General features: G+C 42.0%; 1 protein-coding gene across 1 annotated transcript in view; it reads right to left on the minus strand.

The window, feature by feature from the left end:
- Positions 1-2086: 2086 nt before the first annotated feature.
- Positions 2087-16044, minus strand: part of pde11a (phosphodiesterase 11a) — a 50687-nt gene continuing 36729 nt past the window's right edge. Inside the window, exons 15-20 of the mRNA XM_005921455.3 lie at positions 11060-11160; positions 10785-10862; positions 10625-10688; positions 10256-10330; positions 9302-9385; positions 2087-4941 (exon numbers count right to left, since the gene is read on the minus strand). Coding sequence (XP_005921517.1) covers positions 4708-4941; positions 9302-9385; positions 10256-10330; positions 10625-10688; positions 10785-10862; positions 11060-11160 — 636 coding nt within the window. The 3' untranslated portion in view covers positions 2087-4707. The remainder of the gene's footprint in view (positions 4942-9301; positions 9386-10255; positions 10331-10624; positions 10689-10784; positions 10863-11059; positions 11161-16044) is intronic.

A 16044-nucleotide genomic window follows, 5' to 3' on the forward strand; every position in this document is an offset into this window, starting at 1 on the left:
TTGTTTGCTCAGCCTTTACCTGCACCATGCGGAGCTCAAGGTAAAACAGCAGAGCTTAACAGAGCCTGTCTTTTGCTTCCTGGCAGGCTTTTATTTTTTTTATTTTTTTTTTCTACGCACAGGCTCATTTGGGAGTCATCTTCACCCACACAGCCACCCACACACACTGCTGGCTGACGTCAGCACCACCAAGATCAACAGCAATCGAGCTCAGACTTGAACTGTGAAATGCGCTGCAGCTTTCACAGTCTAACAGTCTAATGCTCAGAATTATGTGTGAATAGATATATCAGATAAAAGACACAAGGGATCCATAATTAAATTTAGGACTGACGGTCATATTTCCCGATATGATTAGATTGATATATTTTGCAGGTAATTAGTATCTTTTCACTAATATCTTTACATCTTTGTAACCTGACCAGTCTAATGTTTGTTGTGCAATTTCCACTCTTTACAAATTCAATGATTTCTCAATGAAACGCCCTATCTACTGAATTTCATTGAGAGATACAGTTTGTGTGCAAGGATGCATTTGTCCACATGAGGTCAGTACTGCACTGAAGAAATCAGATGTAAAACGGGAGACAGTGTCCATGGTGAGGAAAATTTTAATAAGCATCTCTGATGGACTATTTGGTACTGTGCAAAAGTCTTGGGCTGCCTCTTGTTTTCTTGAATTCTTTTGAAAGTCAACATTCAGTAACGTCTTCAAGCAACATAAAGAAGTCCAGACGCTTTTTTCTTTCCAAGCTTCTTAGGCTACCACTGATAGTGTTTTTCTATCTAGGTATTGGAAGAGTCTTTGGGGTTGTTGTCAAACTGAAAAATGACGCCACTGCCAATCAGAAGCTCCAGAAAGTTGATTCTGTTTATCTGGACATTGCGTTTTCAGTGGGAGAAACTTTTGATCAACCATCCAAGTCTCTGCGTTTTCATCTGAAAATGCAGCATCCAGATAAACAGTATCAACAGTATCTGTACGAGTGAGCATCTATCAATACAGGCCAATCAGATGCTTTTCTGATGTTATTGCATAATGGATCAAAACCTTTTTTTGTGTGTGTTCATAATTTCATCAAAAGACGCCAAGGTCACTGGCTGAAATAAAGCCACAAACCATGACAGAGACTCCCACCTTTCCATTTACACCATTTCTGTTGATGCTTTAATCAACATTAAAGCTCAACTAATGGGCCAGATACAGATCATGTTTCAGGTCATGATTTCTTTGTATTTCTTAAGGATATGACTTTCAGACACTGTTCATTTTCTGTAGATGTTTTTTAAGGCCTGTCATTTCCTCTTTTGTCCTCCACTTGTTTTTTTTTAAGGGCACACTCCACACCATGCTGAGATATGCAAACTTTTCAGCTAATAGCTCTTCGAGAATCACCTTGTTGAGGCAAAAATACAGTGTTATGTCTGTCAGACTGTTATCGTTGACATTTTTTTTAGATTTACTAAAGAAGTGGGAGCAAATTATGTGTTTTTGTGCCTAAAGATACAATTTAAAATTAGTTCTTTGCTAAGTTGTCTGCTATCTGTAGACACAACACTTGTTCATCCCTCGAGTTAGGTGCTTCTTTTACACTTAGATGATTCATAGGTCAGATTTAAGTGGTTTTTGGTTTTGCAAACAAACAAAAAAAAACATACAGTCAGGTATAAAAACTGGACTGAAAATGTGTGAAAAAGCAGCCAGTCTCCAAAGAAAAGCTTTGAAAGACCTTCAAAAAATCTGGAAAACTACTGCTCAAGACTACTTTAAGAAGTTACAGGAAATTCTGACTCCTTGGAAGGAAGATATAAAGAAATGAGACATGGCTTTGGCACAGAACTGTAAAGATGCACCATTAAAATTAAAGGTCAGTTAAAATCTCGTTGAATTATTGATTATTAAAAAGGCTATCTAACAATGAAATATAGTTTGTGAGCCTTGTATGTGGTAACAGGTAATAATTTATATAGAAGCAGCGTTTTACTGTTTGTTTGTTTTTAAATAAATGCATAAAATAAAAGGCATACTTGACAGCAGCGCAGCTTCAAAATGGATCACCACAATCAGAGTCAGAGCAAACCAGAGCACGTGTAGCAGCAGTTTTTATTTAAACTCTCAACAGAAACATCGCTCATTTGCCTTTCCATGCCTTAAGTTTTCTTTCAGTTTAGCCTGCCGTGAATAAATCCAGAGTCCAAACTGGGAGAAAGTAGAAACACAAAAAGCACGTTACACTGCGGGAAAAAATGAGTAGAAGTTGGCCCTGCACGGAGACCTAATTGGAAAATAGAACAGTGATATTCATACGTAAATCACATAACATGATGCAATAGAATTTAAGTCATGCATTTCCCATGAGATAAAATGTTTACTGATGAAAGTACGAGGTATTTCTTGGCTCACTTATTTGCTACATCCTTAGCAAGTGGTTGAATTTAATACTGCATAAAGACATGCGATTTCTTTAAAAAGAACAAAACAAACAAACAAAGAAAAAACAAACAATCTGGCTGACTTCAGTTTAGCTCTTCAACTAAAATACAGAGCACACAGATCCATGCCACACAATGTGCACAGTCACGTTGTAAAACTCCAATTAACAAAAGCTACAACACAATTCATAAGGCAAACCCCCACCTCAAAATAACACTTATTATAATTGTTTGATCATTTAAATAATGTCCAATTTAAAGCCTAATTTAGAAATGGTGTCATCACATAGTTTGTCCATAGGGTGGCTCCAACTCCAAAGCTCTCAGGACTGTGCAGGAGCACAAGAGTATACATCTCAGCTGGGTATAGACTGTATATAAAAGATAGATGGGGAAGCCAATGTGGAAGTTCTTTAAATAACCAGCAGGGGGCAGCACTGACTGTCAAAAGAGCTGCAGTTGTATATATATTTACAGGAAAAATGCCCTGGGCTCCCTTGCTCTTTAAGCTCAGCATATACTTCCCTGATTATTTTAATAGCTTGTTTCAAGGCATACTAAATAAGCCACACAGCCAAGTATTTTAATTAAAATTATCATTAGAATTTGAAAGTAAGTGAGTCACATGTTGTTAGCCGATGACTGTGTGGTGTCTCTCAGTTTCAAAGTCAGATCTTCTTCTTCTTCATTTCACTAAAACAATACGTTTAAGACTTAAGTCGCACAGTTTACTAACTGAAGGGTGGCTTAACGAGGGCTCTGTCCATCCTTTATATACAGTCTAACCGTGGAGTCAAGTGGGGTCGTGATAGTAAGTTTTTTGCTATTTTATGAAATATTTTGTGATGTTAAAAATGAATATATAACTGACATTTAACTAACATATTATGTTTCAATATCTTCAAAGAATATCACCCAATATATAGGTACTGAAAGTTTTTACTTTCTCATTTAAGTCCCAACAATATATTAATGACTGGGCTCTAATTGAAACAAAAGTTTGTGACTACAAGTGATATGTCATTGTCTCAGGAATTTTTTTAAATAAAATGCAGTATACAGCTGGTAGCATTTGTGAAGTTTAGAAAAGGCCAGAAATTAGATTGAAACGTTTTACATTTTAGGAAATACCCTTAACTGCTACAGACAATAAACAATGAGAAACAGCAATGCTATCTGCTTCCACGTGTTTGCAGTCTCTATGCTATCTAAGCTCTGATCACCTGCCTGTTCAACAGATAACCACAAGAGTGGTAAGGATCTTCCTTTCAAACTGATTGGCTATAAGCAAAAAAGGGCAGCTCTTCAAATGTCCAACAATGGCTTTTGATATTAAAGAATATTTTATTTTTAGGTAACAGCTGCGAGTGTTAAATTAGTAGATGTTAAGATTTTTCCTGCAGAAGTTAATATAATATCAGAACAGCTTCATCAAGGCACATTTGTGTGTGTGTGCGCGTATGTAAGTTTGTATGTGATAAGTCAGGCCCTGCATTTATAAAACTAGGCAAATATATATTTAAGTTTATGGGGGTCAAGATGTTAATTGCAGTCACTGGTTTTTACAAATTATGGCAAAAAAAAATACAGCGTGGTTTGACACACTATCTAAGAACCTCAGCACGGAGGCCATGCATGTTTCATTAGGATCCTAAAACAAGGCACAGGAAAAGAGGGAGTGGGAATTCAATTTGCATTGCAAGCACTGTCACAGGTCCTTGTTGTTCCTGCACCCCGTTGGCCTTCAGAAAGTCTACAGCCACATTACAATCCTTACTCTTTTCAATAACTCAGTAGCCTATTTACAGATTTACAAATAATAATAATCTGTTACCCTGGACAAAAAGAATGACCAACAAGAGGGTGCCAAAAGCAAAACAAACCACAGCAGAGACAAATATTCCTCCCCTATATTCTCCACAACTGTGCTGAAAATCTGTACACTGCCGTGGAATTGTTGGTGTTAGCTCACTGGCTGACATGTTGACACAGTGGTTTGAGTTTCCTTTCTGACGTGGCGTCATCGGCTGATTTGTAGTTGCTCTGACAAGCTTGCCAAACACAGTTCTGTCACCCTTCAGCACAGGGAATCTGAAGGCAGCAGAAAAACCTCTATGATAGCGCCACACTCAAGTCTGAAGCTCATCCCTAGTAGCAAAAAGCGAACAGGAGCAGAGCCCATGAATCTCTGCATGCACTGCACTTCCTCCTTTGCAAACTGCATTTTGGAGGAAATAAGCCTAGGAAATCAGCTCAGAAGCTCGGCAGCAGAAGCTAACTAGCTGCTTTAGATGGTGATCCGTCAGCACTGCCACTGCAGCAGGGTGTGCTGCCAGTTTTGGCCACAGTGCAGCCACTGGCTTCTGTGCTGTCACCACTGCAGGGGCTCGCGGGTGCAGAAACACTCTGGCCACGTTGTCTCTTCCTGTTCAGTTCCTCCCATTTGGCCCTGTTAGCTTTGATCATGTCAACCATCGGCTGAAGTTTGGGATTCAACTTGACCAGAGTCTAGAAAGAGAAAGAGGGGGGGAAAGGAATTAACACTTACAGTTGGCTACATGTGCTTACAACGGCAAGATACTGCTTAAAAACAAATGTTTTGAAATGCTACTTTTGAAGGGTTAAAGGGTTGACAGAAATAAATAAAGGATAAAACACCACAAGCAAAAAAAAAAAAAAAACTCAAAACACCCAAAAAGTTTTCGTAGTATACAGCCGGGACTGAGGAAAACTTCTTATTTTGCTTCCGCTTGTCTGGATTCAGGTCACAGGGGTAGCAGTCTAAGCTAAGAGAAACCCAAACATCTCTCTCCCCAGCCTCCTCCAGGCTATCCAGAGGGATGCATTCCCAAGGCATTCCCAAGCCAGCTGAGAGATATAATCATCCAGCATGTCTTCCTCGTGGTCAGCAGCCTTCTGCCAACAGGACTCAGAGTCCCTCCCAAATGACTGACCTCCTCACCTTATCTCTAAGGGAGAGCCCAGTCACTCTTAGAAGAAAACTCATGGGGGGTATTTTTATTTGTTTGTCTGTCTGTCTGTTTTTTTGAAGAGGAATGGATCTTATGGACGAAACAAGAAACACTGCATGCTGAAGTGATGATGCATTATCATGCCTTAAAGCATGGCTCTGTTTTTTGTTTATTTTCCTCTTAACGGGACTGTAATTTCTGCAATATAGACTGGCAACTTGTGTAGCGTGTACCCTGCCTCATGTCCCATGACAGCTGGGACAGTCTCCACCCTCTAGCCATCCGCTCTTCATTTCCCCCTCATGAGGAATGAATGGCTGGATGGAGCATAATTTATTAAATCAACTATTCCCAAAGTCAAGAGTACTGCAGGCCACTTAAAAACCAGAAAATCCCCCCCCCCCCCTCCCCCAATTTAAAATCTTCACTCTAAGCAAAATGCAAAAGTGATGTATTTCCAGTCACTGGGACGCAAACTTCAATACAAGAGCAATAATAATGAGTAATTTCACAAAATAATCGCTCCTATTCTTAGTTTCAATTAAGTTTTTATATAAATAAATACGTTTATATAAATATTTAACTGTACATACGTGTGAGGAATGTCAAACTGAATTACTCCAGTACACATGCAGTACCTTCACAGCTCACCAGGGGCCCCTCAGCCCAATGTACTGAATGAATTGTCACCCTTTGCAATACAAAAAAACAAGTTCACATTAGGTCAAACCTTTACATCAAACTACCGTTTGGCCCCGTGATCGGAAGGTCGGGGGTTCGACTCCACTGAACAGCTACCCTGAGGTACCCCCTGAGCAAGGTACCGTCCCTACACACTGCTCCCCGGGCGCTGCACTGGCGGCTGCCCACTGCTTCACTGGGTGAATGGGTTAAATGCAGAGGAACTATTTCCCTATGGGGACTAACACGCACACTTTACACTTTTACACTTTACACTTTACTCTTGACCCGTCAATCAAAAAAGTTCTAATGGTTCCTGAAAGCAGCAACTCTATGCTTGTGATATTAGGGTCATTCCAGTATAATCCCAGGCAGAGCACCACATTCAAAACTCAATAAGACAATTTAAAAAAACTGTGAAAACAACCCAAATGTCCAATAAAGTGTCTGTTTTCTGTCGAGCTCCGTCACTTACTCACTCACTCTCTCTTCCCAAGCAATTACTGTACTAACCGTAGCAACGCGCAGAGTCGCTGCTTTGAGGAAGCGTTGGAATTCTTAAAATAAGCGAATGGTTTTGGAGTTACAGATGTTCAAAAAATGCTGCAAAACACCCGTGTGATGTCAGCAACAGGTCAAGCTTCAGAGGGTTAAGACCAGAGGCTTAACCTTTTTTTAAATACAGTCTGTGTTTTAGCAAAAACTTTTTTTGGTACTTTTTTTCCTTTTTTAATAATCCAAACAAATATGAATTTACACAACAGAAGGCAAAAAAGCAAAATCGCATACATTGATGTATTGTTGCCAATATTTTTTGATACAGAATAACATTTTTTATTTAAGAGTAATGCTTTACAGCAGTTGCAGTACTTTGTTTTTGCACAACAGTGGGAACATTTTTTTTTTCATCCAGATAGTTGAAATAGTATATACTTATTTATTTTTTAGGCTCAGACTGGGGCTAGAGAAGCTGCACATTATTCATCCACTGCATTACATGGGCAAACAAATGAAACAATACAGGGGGAGCAGCCGACTACAATAACAGCGACACACAGCCGGTTCATAGCTGCAGCCCATTAAATGGCTGGTTTCTAAAGATTAGAAGCACATGTATGACTGAGATTAGTTGCCTTTGTCATTTTTCTGCACTGAGCTGCTTGTGGCAATGTGGTCAAAGCTGTCACCCACTGTTTAATAAATTACCTGCAAGACAGAACTCTATTTTTCTAACATTGTCTACTGGATATCCAGGGCAGTCAGCCAGTGTAATTAGTTATTATTTCAATAATCTCTTTTTGATGCTGAACTTTAACAATTGAATATATGTCCAACTTACAAGGCAAGTTTTTTTTTTAACATTCATATGGGAGTCATACAACAGCAGTGTTCCCTATGTCTGTTTCCTATTGCCAAGACAGGAGCGGCATCCACTGCAGGTAGGTAGATATTAACGTTTCACGTGTACAAACATATATGAATGTAACTGATGTAACTGGTAAATCAACTGGTTCTTTTAGTGCTTTTCTACTCTGAGCACTCAAAGCACTTATACACCATGCCTCATTCATTCATTGACACAGCACCTTTTTCTATGCTTAAGTGCTTCCCACCTATCATTCAGATAATGAATCTGAATGAATGTGAATGTGTATCACTCACAAACATTCACATGAAACAGAATTATCATATAAATGAGTTTTAATCCTTTCTCTCAAAGCAGTTGCATGCACCACATGCCTACATAACAGAGTTATTTTCACATTTTCTACAAAACCTGATGAGATTTGTCTCATCTGCAGGTTGAGAGAGGGGGCTTTTCTGGGGAAAAACATGTTCCCGCTTTCTACGCAGCAGAAAACCCTCTGTGGCATATCCTCACTGGTCTGCGCAGCTTCATTATTCCACTAAGGAAGACTCAGAAGAGAAGAGACTGTCATATGGTGGGGTAAGAAGAAGGGAAGGTTATATAATGGGGGGATTAATATTCCAGAAAATAGCGAGTCACCACCAGGAGAAGGAGATCAGCGAGATCAAGAACGAGATCTCTTCCACCCACGGATAAAAACCCTGCTGCCTCTGAACTTCCTCTGTACTCCCCGTCGCAAGTTTAATTGGCAGCAGCGTGATCGTGAGCTCCATATCTGGATTCTCCAAACATCAGCTTTTTACACGAGCCAGTGTGAAGACAAACCCCCCACGCAGACGGCGCACAGCTTTGATGCTTTTTATCTACACTACCCTGGCAGTAACAATGGCGTAACCAGAGCCTGGCAAAGATTAGTCTGCTCGAACTTTTGACACTGATCCTGGGTTAATTTAGTAGATGCGAGGATGATCTATGGTTTGTTTTCTTCCCGTGACAACTAAGAGTAATATGTGCAATATGACAGTAAAAAGGAAGAGAGGTTGTGCTGTGTAGTCTAACAGTAGAAAAAGCAGAGGGAAAAGGCCCCGGTTCTATAAAACTGAATGATTTGTTTTATCCTCGACTCCTTTCACAACTCCTCTTCTGTCTGACTTTCATGAATTTAACTCCAGCACGTCTCATCTCTTAACAGACCTGATCTCACCAGTAAGTCAGCCTTTTTTCTTCCTCCCACACAGCCGCCGCTGCTGGCAGTGGGAGGGGCAGTGAGGCTCTGTTGATGTCATTCAGAAACACATGCACACGCGCATCACTGTACTAGCAAGGACACAGTATTAGCTTGATCCTAATATTTGCTCATGAGGGATCTAGAAATGAAATGAGATTTTCTTTCTTGCTTGCTTGCTTTTATTGAAATTTTTCGGTATTTAAAGAACCGAACGCATCAGTCCTTGCTAATTTCATTTGTGTGCGGCGAACAACGAAGAACACTGTCTTACTGAGACGTTTCAACCCGACTTACATCACAGCTTCATTCACGCACTCGACTACCTCTGAGCTTTCTCACACCCAGGAAGTGCACACTCACACTGCTATTCTCAAAAGAGCAGGATGCAACCTTGAAGTTGTTCCACAGCTTTCAATAAAAGAGAAAAAAAAAGTGTTTCTTTTTCAGTGAGAAATCTGTTGCTGCATAGAAAGTTCAATAGCTGTTGGTGACAGTTTCATTGCTGGCGTCAGTGGAGGACAATAACGGGCGAAGGACGGTGACTACTGATGTCAGAGGCGGATGTGTGACAAGCGGCACACAATGAAGGCCAGAGAGCGGCGGATCTTCAAGCATTACCTCGTACAGCGGAGAGCAGATTCCATCAATCCATTCTAGCTGAAGCCCTGGCAACTCATCCTTCCTGTTTCGGTCAAAAATGGCCTGAAAGACAAAAGACAGAATTTATTTACATCTATACCAGCTCACACTGGACAAACAACGGTTACAAGTTAGCATCATGGTCCCTAAAGTGCTGCCGTTCTTGCTTTTGTAAAAGAAAATTCTCATTCAGCTCTCAAGACAGCTTTATTTTCAGCTTTATAACTTTATTTTCCATTCCGCCTCATTCTCCTGCAGCCGGAATTTAAGAGCCTCCACCGAGGCTGTGCTTCAGAGATAGTTACTGGGATATGACTTAGAAGTTAATATTTAATTTCCAACACCCACACACAGAGCGGTAAAGGTTTGACACAAGCAGCAGACCTGAGGCTACTGAATTAGTTATTTCAGAGAGGAGGCAATGTGGCCTGGCTCGATTACTCAACAGCCATTAATTGTACGTGGAAAGCTGTCTGTTTTCCCCTTTTAAGGACTTCCAACATAATTCAAGCTCAAAAACCCCTCAGTCAAACAGACAGTGCTCTTTTGCTAATTAAAAAAAAAAGGAAACATATTTTCTTGTAAAGTCCCGATACACCAAAATAGCGTTAATGAATAAAAAGGTCACATTTTGCTCTAAATGCAACCGGAGGCAGTTCTTTTCTTTTTCTTCTCTCCTTTTTCTGTTTTTAAGAATTACTGCAAGTCTGTCCACAGTTTTCTTTTTGGCACAGCAGCAAGGCAGTGGGGCAGTCAAGCTGACCATATGCTTTTCTCACACTATGGGACGCAAGCTCTCGTGTTTCCTAAACAGCCACTATGTGCAGCGACTGCAGCAAAAATCTATCTTCAGCATCATCAGCTCTTAGAGGTCAGCAAAGGGGAGAGAAAGTGCAAAAAAGCACAAAACCAGAGCTGGCTCGGTTTACTCACAGAGGGCGTGAGTTTCAGCTCCAGTCTTTCTCTGTCGCCCTGCTCAAAGAACTCGCTCGTCACCAGCTCAGCCACCTGAAGAGAGACAATTCAATAAGGTGCTAATTCAGTCAACTAAGTGATTAATCGCCAATTACGCCTCAAGTTATTATGTCTGTCAAAGAAAAGCAGCAGATTCCCACAATTTATATGCAGCGGCTAGTTAAACTTTTTTGCTTCAAAATGCTTTAAATGATGATTTGATTATGAATGCACCGTATCTTTCTGCTGCTCAGCCATTTCAGCTCCACGTGAATGGATTTGAAATACATCCACACAAATGTCGCCTGTGTTACATATGAGCATGAGAGTTCACACTGTTTTTGTCACCTTTCGTGATATTTCCCAGGGCTTAGTGACAGCACCGAGATCACATGCTGTCATCATCATGGATCTGCGAAGACATATTTATTTTAAGAAGCATTAATAATCCCAAAAAATGTAACATAAAACCAAATTCAATCAGGAAGACAAAGACATACACGATTACCTGCACATGTCTCTATGTGCCTTCACATTCCAATTGTATTCTCCATTGCTGACCAGCTCAAAGAACATGTTTCTATTCCTGAATGAAAACAAGAAATCCTCATATGTACATGTAAATTACATAAATTCCACAAGGGGGCGATGTTACCTAAAAGAAACCCATAGTAAGCTGTGAACAGCTAGAGGCTCTGTAGCTGTCAGTGTGCTACACTGTCAGGGCTCTGTGGACATCTCACTAACAGTTTAATAAGCAGTGTTTTTTTTAGCGGTACATACTCAAAGTAAAGTGTGAGGTCTGTGGCCAGAATTGACTGTTTCAGCAGCTGCATGAGGTCGCTGTACTCTGTGGACGAGAGGTTGGAGAAGATATTGTGACCCTGTGGAGAGACACACAGAGACACCATAAAGAAAACATAAGCCACGTTTCTAAAAGCATACAAGTAGCCTGAAATGAATGATTACTGTCCCTGGACATTTTGGATAAGTACCATTCCTATGACCTGCTGTATAATTTTTAAGAGAAGCACAAACCTATCGTCAGATATACAAACTAAAGCAGCTGACGTGATAGCAGTGTGGGATATCTTTACAAATGTATTACCCAATCCGTCCACTTAAATGTTTTTACCGCAATAACTATTAACATTTGATATTTATTCCCAAAATTTCAACTTCAACTCATCTAGGCTTGCTCACATTTGGCCTTTAATAAAACTTTGGGCTAAATTTAGTTACAATCTACGTGTTAAAATAAGCATTTGTCAACTAGAAAGGTGGCACAGAGATCAAGGAAACTACTGTCAGTGTTGAATTGGAAGCGTTTTTGTTTTGTTTTTTACAGTCAAAGTTCTAGTTGGTTCCCAGCCTTTTTTTTTTTTAAATTTAAAGATTCTTTTAAAAAGAAGAATTCCAGTAATAATGTATACTAATACTACTACTACTAATAATACTTTTACTAATTAGAGCAGGGCGATATGACCAAAAATATTTATCACGATATACATTTGAAAATTTGCGATAACGATATAACTGACGATATAATTGACACTAGACAAAATGCTTTACATCTCCACAACTTTATTAGTGCAAAAAACCCCATCAATGTATTTTCACTTAAACAAGCAGCTGCTTTTTATGTGCATTAAAGTTATCTAAAAATTTAACAGTGCAAATGTAAATTCCTTGCTGACAGTTTAACCAAAAGGCATTTCCAGTGGAAATTGGCCAACATATCCTCAGCATAACCATGTATAATATCCACAAAACTTAAAAAGAGGTTATACACACACAATACGGTAATATTATGTTGAAGCACAGTAGGTATCACTCCGCGAGGCTCCTGACTACGATAGCCGTAATGCTCCGACAGTCCATCAAGCGGTGCGGCTTCGTAGCTTAGCAAAGTCGTACTAAAACATTTGACAGATTTTCGAGCGCCATGTACCACATAAAATTGTTTTGAGGTCAGTAAACACAACCAGAATTCATACATAAGGCACAAAGGATTGATTTTAGGTGTGCCGTATTTTCCAAACAACACGGTAATAACGATGGCCTGCTAGGATGCTCTACCAAAAATAGTGCTTTGTTGTGTATCTGACCGATGAAAGCCAAACCAGTTCCACACCACTGAAGTTGCAGCATTTTTACAAACCAATTCTGGTTCATCCGTTTCATTCAGCGATCCGCTTTCGCTCTTCTCATTCTGTGTCACCGCCATGTGCATATGTAAACAAAGGCACTGCGCACACGCGTTTTACCCATATTCTATCACCCATCCATCCATCTTCATCCGCTTTATCCGAGGCCGGGTCGCGGGGGCAGCAGCCTAAGCAAAGAGGCCCAGATCTCCCTCTCCCCAGCCACCTCCTCCAGCTTATCCGGGGGAATACCAAGGCGTTCCCAGGCCAGCCGAGAGATATAATCTCTCCAGCGTGTCCTGGGTCTGCCCCGGGGCCTCCTCCCGGTGGGACATGCCTGGAACACCTCACCCAGGAGGCGCCCAGGGGGCATCCTTGTCAGATGCCCGAACCACCTCAGCTGGCTCCTTTCGATGTGGAGCAGCAGCTGCTCTACTCTGAGCCCCTCCCGGATGGCCGAACTTCTCACCCTATCTCTAAGGGAGAGGCCAGCCACCCTTCGGAGGAAGCTCATTTCTGCCGCTTGTATCCGCGATCTCGTTCTTTCGGTCACTACCCACAGCTCGTGGCCATAGGTGAGGGTAGGGACGTAGATCGACCGGTAAATTGAGAGCTTCGCTTTTACACTCAGCTCCCTCTTCACCACGACGGACCGGTGCAGCGTCCGCATTACTGCAGCTGCAGCCCCAATCCGTCTGTCGATCTCCGGCTCCCTTCTCCCATCACTCGCGAACAAGACCCCGAGATACTTGAACTCCTCCACTTGGGGCAGGAACTCATCCCCGACCCGGAGTGGGCACTCCACCCTTTTCCGGCTGAGAACCATGGCCTCAGATTTGGAGGTGCTGATCCTCATTCCCGCTGCTTCACACTCGGCTGCGAACCGTTCCAGTGCGAGCTGGAGGCCCTCACCCAATGAAGCCAACAGAACCACATCATCCGCAAAAATCAGAGATGAGATTCTGAGGCCACCAAAGCGAAAGCCCTCCGCCACTTGGCTGCGCCTAGAAATCCTGTCCATAAAAATTATGAACAGAACCGGAGACAAAGGGCAGCCCTGGCGGAGCCCATCACCCACCGGGAACGAGTCCGACTTATTGCCGGCAATGCGAACCAAGCTCTTGCAACGGTTGTATAGGGATCGAATGGCCCGTAGCAATGGGCCAGACACCCCATACTCCCGCAACACCTCCCACAGGACACCCCGAGGGACACGGTCGAATGCCTTCTCCAAGTCCACAAAACACATGTAGACTGGTTGGGCAAACTCCCATGCACCCTCAAGTATCCTCGAGAGGATAAAGAGCTGGTCCAGTGTTCCGCGACCAGGACGAAAACCGCATTGTTCCTCCTGTATCCGAGGTTCGACTAACGGACGAACTCTCCTTTCCAGCACCCTGGCATAGACTTTCCCAGGGAGGCTGAGGAGTGTGATCCCCCTGTAGTTGGAACACACCCTCCGGTCCCCTTTCTTAAAGATGGGGACCACCACCCCGGTCTGCCAGTCCACAGGTACTGCCCCTGATCTCCACGCAACATTGCAGAGGCGTGTCAACCAGGACAGCCCTACAACGTCCAGAGCCTTCAGGAACTCGGGGCGGACCTCATCAACACCAGGGGCTCTGCCACCAAGGAGTTGTTTAACTGCCTCAGTGACCTCGCCCCCGGAAATTGGCGGGTCATTCCCCTCATCCCCAGACTCTGCTTCCTCCTCGGAAGACGTGTCAGTGGGATTAAGGAGGTCCTCGAAGTATTCCTTCCACCGCCTGACAATTTTCTCAGTCGACGTCAGCAGCGCTCCGCCAGCACTATACACAGTGCAGGTAGAGCACCGCTTTCCCCTCCTGAGACGCCTGACGGTTTGCCAGAATCTCTTCGAGGCAGTCCGAAAGTCTTTTTCCATGGCCTCTCCGAACTCCTCCCACACCCGAGTTTTTGCTTCAGCCACTGCCCGAGCCGCATTCCGCTTGGCCTGTCGATGCCTGTCGGCTGCCTCCGGAGTCGACACGATATTTCATTTTCCTATCGTTGCCCAAAGTTACACTGGTATTACCGTGAATATGATATAGCCCAGCCCTATTACTAATAGGTACTAATTCATATGTGGGGAAGCATATACAGAGCATTTTGTGACCAGAGAGAGCTGATAAACTGAAACAAAAACCTTCAGTTCAATTTTACTTATATAGCTCCAGATATTATAGAGCATAGGTGTCAAACTCTGGCCTGCGGGCCAAATTTGGCCCGCAGCCTAATTACATTTGGCCCACGAAGCCATACCAAATTACTATTAGAGCTGGCCTACTGGTATTATACAGCTAATATATATATTGTTTAGTATTAAGCTTTGCTTGTTCCATATTCAGTTTTTCAGCAAAACATGTTTGAGTCCATAAGAAAAGATTAATTCTTATATCTGGAGGAATAAATATATTTCAATAAATATTAACGTTAGCCCGCAACTTTGTTCCAGTTTTGAATTTTGGCCCACTGTGTATTTGAGTTTGACACCCCTGTTATAGAGAGATACCAAGTGTATCTCTCTATAACAGGGGTCAGCCCTTTGTGTCAGCACCACAAAGGGCTGATGGGAGAATTTTAAAAATCAGGGGGTGTTTGAAGGGAGTGTGCTTACTACACCTGGTATTCACCCCTGTTAGAACCATTAACACGCCTAAATATCTAACCAAATTGTCAGTTCATATGGAAATTAAAGCCATATAAAACTACACCACCATAAAACGTTTCTGTGTTATAGAGAGAAGAGAATGCAGTCCTATGAAGTCTTCACAAATTTGACGTGTGAAAGAGTCCTAAAAAGATCTTTTTTGGACAATTAAGCCATAACAGTAGAACACATAGTTAGAATATAAGCGATCACATTATATCCACTCTCCTCTAACGGATGGTTTGCAATTAGCAGAGGTTTTTAAATGCTGATCGTCACCGTTTTCCCTTTCGCAACCTGAGCACTGAACTCTAAAAACTGTGCCAACATGCTTGTAATTCCTTTCATCAGCTCATGGGTTCCTATGAAATATTGAACTGCATAACATCAGTAACACAAAGGACATCTCTCATTCTGTCACAACTGGAGCAGATGAAGGAAGGAGGCGACTGAAATAGAATGACTAGCGGGATCTGAGAGATACAAAGGAAGCGAGTGACGTTTAAAAGTTTACAATTTTATTAATGGTTTGCGCGGGCTGGCGGATTAAATTTGAGCTCCAGCTTCGACTTGAATTAGCCCCGCTGTTCATTTATATGCTAATGAACTAAGGATAACAGTAGTTCAACCCCAGTATCAACACACACCATTATGATATTCCAAGCAAACATTTGTCAGCTTACTGTGTTGTCAGCACCACGATAATGAAGCCTGTGGAAACTACCACTAAGCTTCGCCTCAGCTGCTCCCTCAAAACGCCTTCAATTACAACTTCACGGAATCCAGTCACCTGGTAAAATGTCTCTCTCAACCAATTACCACCGAATCAATCATCTCGGTAATTACATTGATTTGAGAGTAGCGTGAGCTATTTGTTTATTCGTTCACATGTAGCAGACAATCCACACCACTTGTCTGCCTCCAAGCACTGTGAGTAAATGGTAAATGGCCTG

Source organism: Haplochromis burtoni, unplaced genomic scaffold (assembly GCF_018398535.1).
Source record: "Haplochromis burtoni strain Fernald_Lab_line unplaced genomic scaffold, NCSU_Asbu1 Contig_48, whole genome shotgun sequence".
Taxonomy (NCBI): domain Eukaryota; kingdom Metazoa; phylum Chordata; class Actinopteri; order Cichliformes; family Cichlidae; genus Haplochromis; species Haplochromis burtoni.